The sequence below is a fragment of the Chiloscyllium plagiosum genome, unplaced genomic scaffold, assembly GCF_037043375.1.
Source record: "Chiloscyllium plagiosum isolate Xiang-an unplaced genomic scaffold, Cpla_swu_hap1 HiC_scaffold_43, whole genome shotgun sequence".
NCBI classification, from domain to species: Eukaryota; Metazoa; Chordata; class Chondrichthyes; order Orectolobiformes; family Hemiscylliidae; genus Chiloscyllium; species Chiloscyllium plagiosum.
This window is the reverse complement of record NW_028270181.1, coordinates 14,140,901-14,157,577: the sequence shown is the minus strand read 5'-3', so window position 1 is coordinate 14,157,577 and position 16,677 is coordinate 14,140,901. Positions and strand designations below refer to the sequence as shown.

The 16,677-nt window shown below is 39.9% G+C and overlaps 1 protein-coding gene across 2 annotated transcripts in view; it reads right to left on the bottom strand.

The window, feature by feature from the left end:
* Nucleotides 1–3,131: 3,131 nt before the first annotated feature.
* The window catches only part of parga (poly (ADP-ribose) glycohydrolase a), a 204,259-nt gene continuing 190,713 nt past the window's right edge, over nucleotides 3,132–16,677 (bottom strand). For both annotated transcript variants that reach the window (XM_043679037.2, XM_087982399.1), the window contains exons 16-18: nucleotides 7,553–7,658; nucleotides 6,090–6,218; nucleotides 3,132–4,054 (exon numbers count right to left, since the gene is read on the bottom strand). In XM_043679037.2, the coding sequence (XP_043534972.2) occupies nucleotides 3,912–4,054; nucleotides 6,090–6,218; nucleotides 7,553–7,658 (378 nt within the window). In that variant the 3' untranslated portion in view covers nucleotides 3,132–3,911. The remainder of the gene's footprint in view (nucleotides 4,055–6,089; nucleotides 6,219–7,552; nucleotides 7,659–16,677) is intronic.

The window sequence follows — 16,677 nt, the reverse complement described above, 5'->3', positions numbered from 1 at the left end:
AGACAAAATAATTTTTTCCAATTAATAGAAACCCCACAAGTTGCAAGTATTCATATTAGTTTGACAGTTATGGTAGCTTCTATCTAAAGTAATATGAGGCAACATTTAGGTGAGATACATTATAAAAAATACTTGAAATTCTCAACAGATCACACTGGATCTGTGGAAAAATAAACAATTAACTTTTCAGGTTGTGACTCTGTTCTGATGAATGGTCATAACTTGAAAACTTATCCAGTTTGTACTCCACAGATACTGCTAAGCCTAAGTATTTCTGGCATTTTCTGTTTTCATTTCAGATTTCTAACATCCACAGTATTTTGCTTTCACATAAGACCACAAGGCATAGGATCTCAGTTAGGCCAGCCAGTCCACTGAATCTACTCTGCTATTCAATCATGGCTGATATATTTCTCAACCCTGTGCTCCTCCCTTCTCCCCAGAACTGTTGATCTGCTTACCAATCAAGAACCTATTTAGCTCTGTCTTAAATACACAATTATTTGGCCCTCTGCAACAGTGGATTCCACAGGTAAACCACCCTCTGGTTGAAGAAATTCCTCCCCATCTCCATTCTAAAGAGCCGTCCCTTCACTGAGGGTGTGTCCCCGGATTCTAGTGTCTCCTAATAATGGAACATCTTCTCCACATTCACTTTATTCATACCTTTCAGCATTCTAGGTTTCAATCAGATGCTCCCTCATTCTTCTGAACTGCATCGAGTAAAAACCTATAGTCCTCCACTGCTCCTCATACAACAAGCTCTTCATCCCTAAGATCATTGTTGAGAACCTCCTCTGGACCCCTCCAATGGCAGCACATCCTTACTTAGATACAAGGCCTAAAACTGCTCACATTATTCCAAATGTGATCTGACCAGAGCCTCATATACAGCCTCAGCAGTACATCTCTGCTCTTGTATTCTAACCCTCTTGAAATGAATTCTAAGTTGCATTTGCTTTCCTAACCATCAACTGAACCTGCATGTTAACCTCAAAAGAATCCTGAACTTGGACTCACAGGTTCCTCTGTGTTTCAGATTTCCAAAGCCTTTTCCAGTTGAGACAACAGTCTGTACGTCTAGTGTACCTAAGATACATTACCTCACACTTTGCAACATGGTATTCCACCTGCCACTTTTTTGCCCAATCTCCTAGCCTGGACAAGTTCTTCTGCAGCCTTCCTGCTTTCTCATCACTGCCTGTTCCCCCACCTGTCTTTGTGTCTTCTGTAAACTTAATAATAATGCCCTCCATTTCTTCATCCAGATCATTAATGTATAACTTGAATAGTTGTGGTCCCAACATTGACACCTTTAGAACTCCACTGGTCACTGGCTACCATCCTGAAAAAGGCACCTTTATCCCTACTCTCCGCCCGTCTGCCAATCCTCTATCCATGCCAGTACTTTGCCCCTAACACTATGGGCTCTTAGCTTATTTAATAGCATCCTGTCAAAGGCCTTCTGGAAATCCAAATGGATCACATCCACTGGCTCTCCTTTGTTGAACTTGCTCATACCATCTCAAAGAATTCCAATAGATTTGTCAGGCATGGCCTCCCCTTAAAGAAATTCTGCACTTCCTAATCACTGCAATCTCATCCTTAACCACGGACTCTAAAATCTTACCAACAACCAAAGTCAGGCTAACTGGCCTATACTTTACCTGCCTCCCTCCTTCTTAAACGAAAGTGATACATTAGTCATTTTCCAGTCCTCTGAAATCCTCCCTGACTTCAGTGATTCCTGATCGATCACCATCAATGCCTCTACAATCTCCTCAGTTATCTCCTTTAGAGCTCTGGGGTGTAGACCATCTGGTCCAGGTGATTTCTCCACCTTTAGACCTTTCAGCTTCCCCAGCACTTTCTCCTTAGTGATAGGCACTACACTCATCTCTGCCCGCTCAACTCTCTAAGTTCTGTTATGGTGCTGGTGTCTTCTACTGTGAAAACAGATGCAAAGTAGCTATTTCTTTGCCATTTCTTTATTCCCCATTACTGCATCCAGCATGGAGTGATGCTGTCCCAGTATGTGCTTGGCAAATTGCCTTTTTGTCAATTAAATTGTAATTGGAAATATTTTTAACAAAAGTCCTTATGCCTATTAAGCGGTTTAACATTAGCTGAGAACAGGTAGGAATGTTTGCCGTTGTTATAATATTAGAAACTTTATTGATGGAAATAGTTTCAGCCTTGAAGAAATTCTTGACATTGAAGGTAAGTTTTATTATAGAGAATATGTAGAATGCATCGATGACATACTATAGGTACTGAGCACCACAATCAGTCTGATTAAGGTGCTCTGTAACTGAGAATAGTATTGACGAAAAGTTGTGAAAATTTATTATGCTAAAATTACATTTTACCTTAACCAACTGAAACTGACAGGTAACTTTTCATTTAACCATTGAAAATGCAATATTATTGGAGAGCAATGCAGTAGCTGAAATCATTATCCCAACACACTTACAACAAGCTATGTTTCATTGTACTGTATAGATTGAGTGGGAAATAACCAAAATGGTTGTACATTAAGCTGAATATAAAAAAAAATTTGGTGAAAGCCTGAAACTGAATTATGTGAATGCCAAATTGTAATCATAAATATTATTTTCTGTAGAGAAAATCTAAAACCCTGGAAATAAAATGGCATAATTTTAAACTCTATTGCTTCAGAACATTTTAAGGTTTCTGTATCACATCAGAAATATTTCAGCTGGTCTGTATTTACCCGAAAATACTGTTTTCTTTCACTGTATAATTGTAAGATCATTTATGTCTTATGGTGCTGCGAATTTTTGAAATACATTCTCTTATGACACATTGATAAATGTTCTAGCTAGTCAATCATGTTTCCCAGATTTTTGAATCCGTTAATCAGACAGTCCCCAAAGGATTTTTTTAATGTGGTTGATAGAACTTTCTAGTATTTGCTACCTGAACTCCACTGAATTCACAATGCACCAGATAGGGAATGATTACGAGCCTTTTCCATTCATATTTTAAGGGCAATGTAACACGTCTCATTTCTAGTCTGTGGGTAATCAGCAGTTTTCATTCTATTTACTTTTGGCTTTATGATCAATCAGAAGATTCAAATCAAAGGACAACCATCAAAAAGAACTTCATTAAGCTTTGTACTCAACACCAATCCTTTATTAAGACAGTCAAAAAAAAAAACTTCTTTACATGTTAGCAAAGAATTCCCCTCATATATGTTAATAATAGGAACTATTCAGCCAACAGCCTAAGGTCCTTACTTTTTGTTGGTATCAACAACAACAAATAAAATAATTTCAAGTCCTTAAGTAATTTTAAAAACAAAATTAAAAAAAAACATAATTGTTTTCCCTTCCATCATAAGCTAAAGGTTTTTTTTGCTCCTCTAAATTAAAAGTCTTTAATTTTCATTGATAACACATTAATAAACCATGCTCAGAGCATGCTGGGGTTTCAACGTTGATTGGATTCTGTTAAACAGAGATTACTCAAAAATCAGAAAATAACATTGGTTTAATTCTTCGAAATAAATGCAATAATTACATGAAGAAAGACAGATTTATATTGGTAATTGCCCTATTATGATTGCATAAAGTATGGAGGATATGTATTATATATAGAGTGAATATATATTTCCTCTGTCAGTCCTTTGCCCAAAATGGTTTTTATACCTGAAATTTCAATTTGAACCAATTTAGGCTTGATTTATAGCACAAGCAAACACTCCTACCAAAAATATTTCAGAAGTGATTCTGTCTGAATAATGGATAATGCTTTGGGATGACTTTTACTGAAGAATGGACCTATCAGCTCAGGATCTCTTGCAAGCTGAATTCTGATATTGAGCTAAAAAGCTCAGTCTCCTCATTACTTCAAAGGAAAGTCTTTAAAGGGACCTTGAAAAGTCATCATTCATCATCCTCATCTGTTGAATCTGTGTATAAGGCTACAGAATCATAAATGAAGTTGTAGAGTTTATTGCGTGGTTTCGAAAGAGGACAGGATCGGCACTCTTCGCTGTAATATCGCTCCAAAAGCTTGTAGATATTGCCTGAAAAGAAAAAAAAATGTACAGGTCAATACTTCATTTTAAGATTTGGGGAGCAAACGTGCACATTATCAGAATTTATTCTGAATTCTGAAGTGCTCAAAAATTATATTCAATATGCAACAGTCCAAATAAAGAGCCACAATGAATTGATTGGGATGTGTCATGGGTGATTTCTATATGCAGGTGGACTGGGAAAATCAGGTTGGTAATGGATTGCAAGAAAAGGAATTTGTGGAATGTCTATGAGATGGCTTTTTGGAGGAGCTTATGATGGAGAGCACTAGGGAACAGGCAATACTGGATTTATTGTTGTGCAATGAGGCAGACTTGACAAGGGAGCTTAAGGTGAAGGAACCCTTAGGAGGCAGTGATCATAATATGATTGAATTTACTCTTCAACTTGAGACGGAGAAGGCACAATCAGAGGTAACGGTATTACAGTTGAATAAAGATAACTACAGAGGCATGAGGGAGGAACTGGGTAGAATTGACTGGGAGATGAACCTAGCAGGAAAGACAGTGGGACTGCAATGGCAGGAGTTTCTGGGAGTAATTCAGAGACACATCAGAGATTCATCCCGAGGAAAAAGAAGCATAGTATGGAAGGATGAGGCAACCATGGCTGACTCGGGAAGTCAGGGATAGCACAAATGTAAAGAGAAAGCATATAACGTGGCAAAGGGCAATTGGAAACCAGAGGATTGGGAAGCTTACAAGATCAACAGAAGGCAACAAAAACAAAGGGAGAAGATTAAATTTGAAAGTAAGCTAGCCAGTAATATAAAAGGAAAGACTATAAGAGTTTCTTTAGATCAGATTCCCTACAGTGTGGAAACAGGCCCTTCAGCCCAACAAGTCCACACCGACCCTCTGAAGAGTAACCCACCCAGACACTAATGATCTAGATGAAGGAATTGAGGGCATTCTGGCTGAGTTTGCAGATGACACAAAGGTAGGTAGAGGGATAAGTGGTATTAAGGAGGTGGGGAGGCTGCAGAAGAAATTTAACAGGTTGGGAGAGTGGGCAAGGAAGTAGCAGATGAGAGTACAACGTGGGAAGTATGAGGTCATGAACTTGGTAGTTTTAGTCCAGGATTCTCTCAAGATAAACTTGCAGGTTGACTCAGTAAGTAGGAAGACAAATGCAACAATGGCATTTACTTTGAGAGGGTTTGAATATAAAATCAGGGAAGTACGTCTGAGGCTCTAGAAGGCACTGGTCAGACCACATTTGGAATATTGTGTGCAGTTTTGAAGCTCCGTAATTCAGGAAGAATGTACTGGCCTTGGACTGTGTTCAGACGAGGTTCATGAGAATGGTCCCAAGAATGAAAAGCTTAACTTATGAGGAATGTTTGAGGACTCTGGGTTTACTTGATGGGAGTTTAAAAGGACGAGGAGGTATGTAATTGAAACGTACAGAATACTGAATGGTCTGGACACACTGGATGTTGGGAAGATGTTTCCATTGGGAGGAGAGACTAGGACCCGAGGGCATAGCCTTAGAGTAAAGGAAAGCTCTGTTAGAACGGAGATAAGGAGAAATATCTTCACCAGAGAGTGGTGAATCTATGGAATTGCCACAGAATGCTGTGAAGCCAGGCCATTGAGTATATTTAAGACCGAGATAGATAGGTTCTTGATTATCAAAGGGATCAACGGTTATGAGGAGAAAGGAGGAAATTGGGGTTGAGAAACTTATCAGCCATGATTGAATGGTGGAGCAGACTCAATGGGCTGAATGACCTAATTTCTGCTCTTTTGGTCATGGCATTTAACAGAAATTTTGCATTTTTAACTTTATACAGAATTTAAATGCTTTGGATGCAATGGATTTTTTCCTTTAAAGGAAAGAAAACTTAAGGTCATTTAATTTCTGAAGAAATGTCAATTTGGACACAATGTTAACTCTGTTTTTCTCTCTCCACAGATGGTGCTGACCTGCTCAGTTTCTCCAGCATTCTATTTGTTTTTGCTATCATTCAATTTATTTCTGATTCTAAATGCTAACAATTCTGTAGAAAGCTTGCCTTACCAATAGTTTGCTCTTTCTCGATTAGGAATTTGTGCATCTCATATATCTCGATCATTAATTCTCGGTCTCCGAAGGTGAAATAAACCACATCTCGTCCTGCTTCTGCTGCTGCCATCATCTGCAATAAGGCTGAAATATATTCACGTCAGTTTGTTAGTCTATCAGAAACACATCCTCTGAAGTACTGTGCTTAAACATAACCAAATTTCTTTCAAATGCCAAACAATATTTTGTGGATTTGCAATACTTTCCTTTTGCACTTTGAAACCATCTTCAACCTGGCTTTTAGTATTACTTTGTAGTGCTCAGACTAATATTTTTGTATATTTAACAAAAATAATTTTCAAAAAGACAATAGCCTAGCAGCTAATATATCAGAGCTCCTTCGATCCAGAAATATTAGTATTTGGATCATAAATGAGGAAAATATTCTCCAAGAAACAGTCATCATTAAGCAAAGCCTGGGGTAGTAATGAGCCCTTTGGGACCAGTGATGAACTCTAAAATGACACGACTACAGTCAAACCCCACATATAATGAATACTATTTTCCACGTTAACTACTTTTTAATTGCAGGCGTTTGTTGATTTTGGGTTGACTTTTGCTTGACCTTTTGATCCAAAAACGCATCATTTAGCAAAGCGAAATTACTGTAGTTATTTAATAAGAGTCAATTAATCGAAAGTTAGCTTTCCTCTGCATGAAGTTTTAAACTGGTATTGATCAATATCACGATTTTCAGGCAATATGGCTCATAAGTTGCCTATAGTTCTGGTGTCGGATGTGATATTTTCTGATTTTCTACATGTTAACTGATGTACCTGGAGAGCCATATACAGATACATCTGTGCAAAACATTGAGAATGTGTATACTAATTCATATTCATTTAGAGAGAACATGAAAAACCTCTCCAAACAATTTCTGAATTGCTACAGGAACAGACTGCCTGTTATGCTAAAACATTTGGACGAAGTTGAACTTTAAGCTCAGATCCAAAGTTTGAATATTTAAACAGTGATGAACTCACCAATAAGATTAATAAATGGAATTCAGAAATTATTTAGTGAAGCCTCCTTCATAATTTATTAACTCATGAAAAATCACTTGATTATATGAAAGAAAATAGATGAGCTTTTTTTTTTAAGGACAGCAATTATGTTTCAAACGTTATTGAGACAAATAGCTCTGTTATTTTAAATGTTAACTTCTTGCATGAGAGAAAGAATGCCTACAATATCATCTCTCACAAAGAACTTGCATCAATAGATTATTGTGTGAGATCTTCATGCTGCCCCAATTACACCATAACCGAAGAGATATTTTTGAAGTACAATCAGTATTTTTTTGTCGGCAGGTTCCCATGAATGACCAAACAAGCTTCACTTCATGGCACTGTCACATGGATATATTCAGCTAAAACTGGGTAACACTCGTTAAAGTTGGGTAACACATGTTTACTTACATTTTAACCTGGCATCACCACCAAAAGCTCCACACCCCCAGTTCCCTGTAGCCACAGCTGAAAGATTCTTGGGATCTATGCCTGGTCGCACAAAACCACAGTAAGCCTGGAAAAAGGGTAAATATAAACAAAAAGATTTAACGTAAAGGGCAAAGGAGACAAACTAATAGTTAATAGGTCTAATTTCTTTTTCGTTACAATGCTAATGTGAGTTTGATCCAGGTCACAGAGTGATTCCATAGTAGAAGATAATTGATTTAAAAGAGGAATTCTGTTTATCCTCATTCAATAGTTCAATGATTTGCTCATATACTACTACTAAGTCTACAGTAACCTTTTTTTGTATTATGGATATTAACAAGATTATCTTTCCTTCTGCTTGATGTTTGTAACTGAAGGATCACCACATCATTGTACCTAGTATGCTGACTGCATATTCAACTAAATTAATGGGATACAAAAGGTAAGCTTAGCTCTTTACTGACTATCCTAGAGTCATTTAATTTTGCATTTTGTACTTTCAGGAAAAGATATTAACTTTCTGATTCTGTTTACTGAAAACCTATTGAGATCATTGGGGATTAGCAGCAATCACCAAGCGAATATTTACACAGCAGCACAGCTGTACTTACAAGACTTGAACGCACACTGGCTTTGTGTACAGATCTTAAGCTGTCTCAATGGGTTTCAGCTCAGCAGAAGTCACACTTTTGAAATATGCTATTTTCCCTTACATATTATTAAATCCTCCTCTTGCTGTTTTTCTTTAGTTGCACCTTGGTGCTTTCCTATAGTGACATGACTGTAAGATTGGCAACTCGGTGTCTTGGGGAAAATTGTCTTGTGATTCCCAAATAAGGAGTGTTTTACAATTGGGTCCAAGTGAGCTGCACTACTGAGTGGTCTTTACTATTTCAGGCTACTTTTAACATGAATCACTGGAAAAATTACTCTATCTTTAGGTCCATATTAAGGACAAAAGAGTAACGAGAGAGAGTAGTCTGCAAGGCTGCCTTTGTGGAACAGCAGGAGATGGGGGAAGATACTAAGTGAGTATTTAGCATCAGTGTTTCAGGAGAAAGATATGGAAGATTAAGAATTTGGGGAAATAGTGACATTTTGAAAAGAGGTGGTGGTGCTGACAGTCTTAAAACTCAAAGGTGGATAAATCCCTAGGACCTGATCAGATGCATTCTAGAACTCCGTGGGAAGCTAGGGAAGTGATTGCCATGACCCTTGCTGAGATAATTGTATTAGTGTTGTGGTTCTGTTCGCCGAGCTGGAAGTTTTTATTGCAAACGTTTCATCCCCTGGCTAGGCGACATCATCAGTGCTTGGGAGCCTCCTGCAAAGTGCTTCTTTGATGTTTCCTCTGGTGTTTATAGTGGTCTGTCCCTGCTGCTTCCGGTTGTCAGTTTCAGCGGTCCGCTGTAGTGGTTGGTATATTGGGTCCAGGTCGATGTGTTTGTTGATGGAGTTTGTGGATGAATGCCATGCCTCTAGGAATTCCCTGGCTGTTCTCTGTCTGGCTTGCCCTATGATAGTAGTGTTGTCCCAGTCGAATTCATGTTGCTGGTTGTCTGCATGTGTGGCTACTAAGGATAGCTGGTCGTTTCGTTTCGTGGCTAGTTGATGTTCATGTATGCGGATTGTTAGCTGTCTTCCTGTTTGTCCTATATAGTGTTTTGTTCAGTCCCTGCATGGTATTTTGTACACTACATTAGTTTTGCTCATGTTGGGTATCGGGTCCTTCGTTCTGGTGAGTTGTTGCCTGAGCGTGGCTGTTGGTTTGTGTGCCGTTATGAGTCCTAGGGGTCGCAGTAGTCTGGCTGTCAGTTCCGAGATGCTCCTGATGTATGGTAGTGTGGCTAGTCCTTTTGGTTGTGGTATGTCCTCGTTCCGTGGTCTTTCTCTTAGGCATCTGTTGATGAAGTTGCGCGGGTATCCGTTTTTGGCGAATACCTTGTATAGGTGTTCCTCTTCTTTTTGCAGTTCTGGTGTACTGCAGTGTGTTGTGGCCCTTTTGAATAGTGTCCTGATGCAGCTTCGTTTGTGTGTGTTGGGGTGGTTACTTTCATAGTCTAGGACTTGGTCTGTGTGTGTGGCTTTCCTGTATACCCTTGTAGTGAATTCTCCGTTCGGTGTTCTCTGTACCATCACATCTAGGAATGGGAGTTGGCTATCCTTTTCTTCGTCTCTCGTGAATCGGATTCCTGTGAGTGTGGCGTTGATGATCCGGTGTGTTTTTTCTATTTCCGTGTTTTTAATGATTACAAACGTGTCATCGACATATCTGACCCAGAGTTTGGGTTGAATTTGTGGTAGGACTGTTTGTTCTAACCTTTGCATAACTGCCTCTGCTATGAGTCCCGAGATTGGTGATCCCATGGGTGTTCCGTTGATTTGTTCGTATATCTGGTTGTTGAATGTGAAGTGTGTTGTGAGGCACAAGTCCAGTAGTTTAAGTATGCCGTCTTTGTTAATAGGTTCAGCGTTCTGTTTTCTGTTCTGTATGTCCAGTAGGTTGGCTATTGTTTCTCTGGCTAGGGTTTTGTCAATCGAAGTGAACAGTGCCGTCACGTCGAATGATATTATGGTTTCTTCTTTGTCTATGTGTATATTTCTGATGATGTCCAAGAATTCCTGTGTTGATTGTATAGAGTGTTTGGATCCGCTGACCAGGTGTTTCAGTTTCTGTTGTAGTTCTTTGGCCAGTTTGTATGATGGTGTCCCTGGTAGTGATACTATGGGTCTGAGTGGGATGTCTGGACCCAATATACCAACCACTACAGCGGAAAGCTGAAACTGACAACCGGAAGCGGCAGGGACAGACCACTATAAACTTCGGAGGAAACATCAAAGAAGCGCTTCGCAGGAGGCTCCCAAGCACTGATGATGTCGCCTAGCCAGGGGACGAAACGTTTGCAACAAAAACTTCCAGCTCGGCGAACAGAACCACAACAACGAGCACCCGAGCTACAAATCTTCGCACAAACTTTGAATAATTGTATCAGTGATAGCCACAGGTGAAGCGACGGAAGACTGGAGGTTGGCTATGTGATGTCACTATTTAAGAAAGGAGGTAAGATGAGCCTGACATCAGTGATGGGCAAGTTGTTGCAAGGGATCTTGAAGGACAGGATTTACATGTATTTGGAAAGGCAAGGACTATTAGGGATAGTCGAGATGGCTTTGTGCATCTGAAATTGTGTCTTACTAATTTGATTTTTTTTGAACAGTTAACAAAGAGGATTGATGAGGGCAGAGCAGTGGGCATGATTTATATCGATTTCACTAAGGCGTTCGACAAGGTTCTGCTTGGTAGACTGGTCAGCAAGGTTAGATTACACGGAATGCAGGGAGAACTAGCCATTTGGAAACAGAACTGGCTCAAAGGTAGAAGACAGAAGGTAGTGATGAATGGCTGCCTTTCAGACTGGAAGCTTGTGCCACAAGGATCGATGCTGGGTCCACTGCTTTTCATCACTTACATAAATTATTTTGATGTGAACATAGGAGGTATGGTTAGTATGTTTGCAGACGACACTAAAATTGGAGGTGCAGTGAACAGTGAAGAAGGTTACCTCAGAGTACAATGGGACCTTGATTAGAAGGGCCAATGGGCTGAGGAGTGGCAGATGGAATTTAATTTAAATAAATGTGAGGTGTTGCAATTTGGAAAGGCAAATTAGGGCAGGACATCCACACTTCATTGTAAGGCCCTGGGGTGTGTTGCTGAACAAAGTATCCTTGGATTGCAGGTTTGTATCTCCTTGAAAGTGAATTCCCAAGTCGACAAGACTTGCCTTTATTGGTCAGTGCATTGAGTATAGGAGTTGGGAGGTCACATTTTGGCCGCATAGAACACTAGTTAGGTCACTTTTGGAATGCTGCATGCAATTCTGGCCGGTCTGCTATATAAAACTTCAAAGGGTTCAGAAAAGATTTAAAAGGATGTTGCCAGGGTTGGAGGGTTTGAGCTATAGGGAGAGGCTGAATAGGCTGGGGCTGTTTTCCCTGGTGAAATCATGAGGGACTTTGGATAGGGTGAATAGCCAAAGTCTTTTCCATGGGGTGGGAGGGTCCAAAACTGGACAGTAATTAATTTAGGATACCTTGTCAGCATGGATGATTTTGACTGAAGGGTCTATGCTATACAGCTCTATGACTCTATATTGGACATGACGAATGCAGCATGACTATGAAGACACAGTAATGGAATTCATAGAAATATAAATCACTGAAAAATGCTATTCCATTTTATGTGACCTTTTTCCAACAATCAACTAAATTCATACATTTGATGCAATGATTTTACAGTCATAGAGCTGGAAAGCACTGAAACATACCCTTCAGTCCAACTTGTCCATGCCAACCAGATATCCTAAATTTATCTACTTCCATTTGCCAGCATTTAGCCCATATCCCTCTAAACCCTTCCTATTCATGTACCTATCCAGATACCTTTTAAATTTGCAACTGTACCAGTCTCCACCATTTCCTCTGACAGCTCATTGCATCACCCTCTGCAAGCAGAAATTGCTCCCGAGAATCCTTTTAAATCTTTCCCCTCATCTTAAAGCTATGCCCTCCAGCTATGACTCCCCTTCCTTGCAAAAAAGGATCGTGGTTATTTACCCTATCCATGCCCCTCATGATTTTATGAACTTCTATAAGGGCAGCCCTTCACCTCGAACACTCCAAAGAAAATAGTTCCAGTTATTCAGCCTCTCCCTATAGATCAAACCCTCCAACCCTGGCAATATCCTCATGTTTTCTTTAATGAAGGTTATGGTTTTTCACAAATTTTTGTTATATATTTAAACACAGGCCTAGGATGCTGTCTTGTTAGGGTCTGTAACTTTGAAAATATGAATTTATTTTACTCGTATTCTTCTTCAGCTCCAGTAGGTTATCTACATCATTAGCATTGCACAAGTCCTGGTTAAGTACTGGTAAAGCCGATAGAGATTGAGCCAGATAAGGAGAGCACACTTGTTTCCCTGGATTACTTTTTGAAGAAGCTGGATTTTTATGACAACCTGGCAACTGGTAGATGCTTTTTCTTATCTTTTAAATATTTTTAAAAATCAATTTCAGTTTTTGAAATGGTATGGTGGGATTTGAACTCATGACCTCCAGTTGTGAATTCAAGCTTCTGAATTTTTAGTCCAGTAACATACCATAATGCTCTTTGAAACCCCTGTAGTTCAGTTAAAAAAAAATGAAAATGAGAAATAGAACAAAGTACTCTCCAAATGAGAAAAAACTGGAAGGGAATACAGTCTAGAGAAGGTTCACTAAATTGATTGTGGCAATGGAGAGATTTTGAGAGAATGAGTAGATTGGGCCTGTACACATTGAAGTTTGGGTGTATGAGTGGAGACCTTACTGAAATGTACAACATTCTTACTAGCCTTCATGGGGTAAATGTGGAGAAGTTGTTTCCCCTTATGGGACACTCTAAGAGCAGATAGCATAATCTCACTCATTTAAGATAAAGATGAGCAGGACTTCTTTTTACTCTGTGGAAGTAATTTATCATTCAGTACTTTGGAGCATCCTGAAGATGTTAGTAGTGTTATTTTAATAAACTGTTTTTGTTTCTTTCTGAGTTTGTGAAAGAAAGGTGGGAAAGAAACATCAATTTTGTGCTGGTGGTGAGGTGTGCCAAGATGACATTTCAGGATCAGCCAAAGTAGATTAGCTGAAATAAACTTAAAATTTCAATTTATGCAGAGACAATTATGAAATAATTTATGAAAGCTGTGAAGAATGTTATTAAAAATTATGAATTTTAAATTGAAAAGCATTACTTACAAATAAAATGAACTCAAGAAACTACCAACAAAATATACAGTGTTTGTTCCCAAGCTACAGATATATAATTTATTTTTGCAGGAAGTACATTTTAAATATATTCTAAACATATATATCTGAACATGACTTAATAAAGTCAAATGCTTTTAATGTAATGTGTTTAAGGAAAGTTTTGAAACCTCAGCTAGAATTTCAATTCTTGTATTTACTTATGTACTCAACAGAAACAACAGTTCTTAAAATAATGCATTTTGTGCAGTCAAGTAAATTTATATTTTACTCTAAGGAGTATCAGAAATAAGGCGGGTGAACGTAAAGCGTGGATCGGTACCTGAGACTACAATGTTGTGGCCATCACAGAAACGTGGATAGAAGAGGGACAGGAATGGTTGTTGGAGGTTCCTGGTTACAGATGTTCCAGTAAGATTAGGGAGGCTGGTAAAAAAGGAGGGGGGGTGGCGTTGCTAATTAGAAATGGTATAACGGCTGCAGAAAGGCAGTTCGAGGGGGATCTGCCTTTGGAGGTAGTATGGGCTGAAGTCAGAAATAGGAAAGGAGCAGTCACCTTGTTGGGTGTTTACTATAGGCCCCGCAATAGCAGCAGAGATGTGGAGAAACAGATTGGGAAACAGATTTTGGAAAGGTGCAGAAGCCACAGGGTAGTAGTTATGGGCGATTTCAACTTTCCAAATATTGATTGGAAGCTCTTTAGATCAAGTAGATTGGATGGGGCGGTGTTTGTGCAGTGTGTCCAGGAAGCTTTTCTAACTCAGTATATAGATTGTCCGACCAGAGGGGAGGCCATATTGGATCTGGTACTTGGTAACGAACCGGGACAAGTGATGGGCTTGTTAGTGGGTGAACATTTTGGTGATGGTGACCACAATTCTGTGACTTTCACCTTGGTTATGGAGAGAGATAGGTGCATGCAACAGGGTAGGTTTTACAATTGGGGGAAGGGTAAATACGATGCTGTAAGACAGGATCTGAGGAGCATAAATTGGGAGCATAGGCTGTCAGGAAGGATGTCGTGGAAATGTGGAACTTTTTCAAGGAACAGATACGACGTGTCCTTGATATGTATGTACCTGTCAGGCAGGAAAGAGATGGTCGTGTGAGGGAACCTTGGTTGACGAGGGAGGTTGAATGTCTTGTAAAGAGGAAGAAGGAGGCTTACATAAGGTTGAGGAAACAAGGTTCAGGCAGAGCGTTGGAGGGATACAGGATAGTCAGAAGGGACCTGAAGAAAGGGATTAGGAGAGCTAACAGAGGGCATGAAAAATCTTTGGCGGATAGGATCAAGGATAACCCAAAGGCATTTTATGCGTATGTGAGAAACATGAGAATGACGAGAACGAGGGTAGGTCCGATCAAGGACAGTAGTGGGAGACTGTGTATTGAGTTGGAAGAGATAGGAGAGGTCTTGAATGAGTACTTTTCTTCAGTATTTACAAATGAGAGAGACCGTATTGTTGAAGAGGAGAGTGTGAAACAGACTGGTAAGCTAGAAGAGATACTTGTTGTTAGGAAGGAAGATGTGTTGGGCATTTTGAAAAACTTGAGAATAGACAAGTCCCCCGGGCCTGATGGGATATATCCTAGGATTATGTGGGAAGCAAGAGAGGAAATTGCAGAGCCATTGGCAATGATCTTTTCGTCTTCACTGTCAACAGGGGTGGTACCAGGGGATGGAGAGTGGCAAATGTTGTGCCCCATTCAAAAAAAGGGAGAAGGGATAACCCCGGGAATTACAGGTCAGTTAGTCTTACTTCGGTGGTAGGCAAAGTAATGGAAAGGGTACTGAGGGATAGGATTTATGAGTATCTGGAAAGGCACTGCTTGATTAGGGACAGCCAGCACGGATTTGTGAGGGGTAGGTCTTGCCTTACAAGTCTTATTGAATTCTTTGAGGAGGTGACCAAGCATGTGGATGAGGGTAGAGCAGTGGATGTCGTGTACATGGATTTTAGTAAGGCATTTGATAAGGTTCCCCATGGTATGCTTATGCAGAAAGTCAGGAGGCATGGGATAGAGGGAAATTTGGCCATTTGGATAGAAAACTGGCTAACCGGTCGAAATCAGAGAGTGGTGGTAGATGGTAAATATTCAACCTGGAGCCCAGTTACATGTGGAGTTCCGCAGGGATCAGTTCTGGGTCCTCTGCTGTTTGTAATTTTTATTAATGACTTGGAAGAGGAAGTCGAAGGGTGGGTCAGTAAATTTGCAGATGATACAAAGATTGGTGGAGTTGTGGATATTGAAGAGGGCTGTTGTCGGCTGCAAAGGGACTTAGATATGATGCAGAGCTGGGCTGAGGAGTGGCAGGTGGAGTTCAACCCTGTCAAGTGTGAAGTTGTCCATTATGGAAGGACAAATAAGAATGCGGAATACAGGGTTAACGGTAGGGTTCTTAGTAAGGTGGAGGAGCAGAGGGATCTCGGGGTTTATGTTCATAGATCTTTGAAAGTTGCCACTCAGGTGGATAGAGCTTGTAAGAAGGCCTATGGTGTATTAGCGTTCATTAGCAGAGGGATTGAATTCAAGAGTCGTGAAGTGATGTTGCAGCTGTACAGGACCTTGGTTAGGCCACATTTGGAGTACTGTGTGCAGTTCTGGTCGCCTCACTTTAGGAAAGATGTGGAAGCTTTGGAGACGGTGCAGAGCAGATTTACCAGGATGTTGCCTGGAATGGAGAATAGGTCGTACGGAGGATAGGTTGAGAGTGCTAGGCCTTTTCTCATTGGAATGGCGAAGGATGAGGGGTGACTTGATAGAGGTTTATAAGATGATCAGAGGAATAGATAGTCAGAAACTTTTTCCCCGGGTAAACAGAGTGTTACAAGGGGACATAAATTTAAGGTGAAGGGTGAAAGGTATAGGGGGATGTCATGGGTAGGTTCTTTACCCAAAGAGTGGTGGGGGCATGGAATGCGCTGCCTGTGGGAGTGGCAGAGTCAGAATCATTGGTGACCTTTAAGCGGCAATTGGATAGGTACATGGATGGGTGCTTAAGCTAGGACAAATGTTCGGCACAACATCGTGGGCCGAAGGGCCTGGTCTGTGCTGTATTATTCTATGTACTCATTCTATGTCATTTAAATATTATGCATTTTGCATTTAAACTAGGCTTCCAAAAAATTGCCAAGAAATAAGCTACATTGCTGGATCATAGATCAGTGCTCATTATAAACATTGACATATGTAGGTATAATATAATTTATTTTTGGATAGGCTTATCTCTCACAAAAATTGGCTGTCATATTTGTTCCATGGCAAATATACAATGTTGTAATAAATTAGTCTCA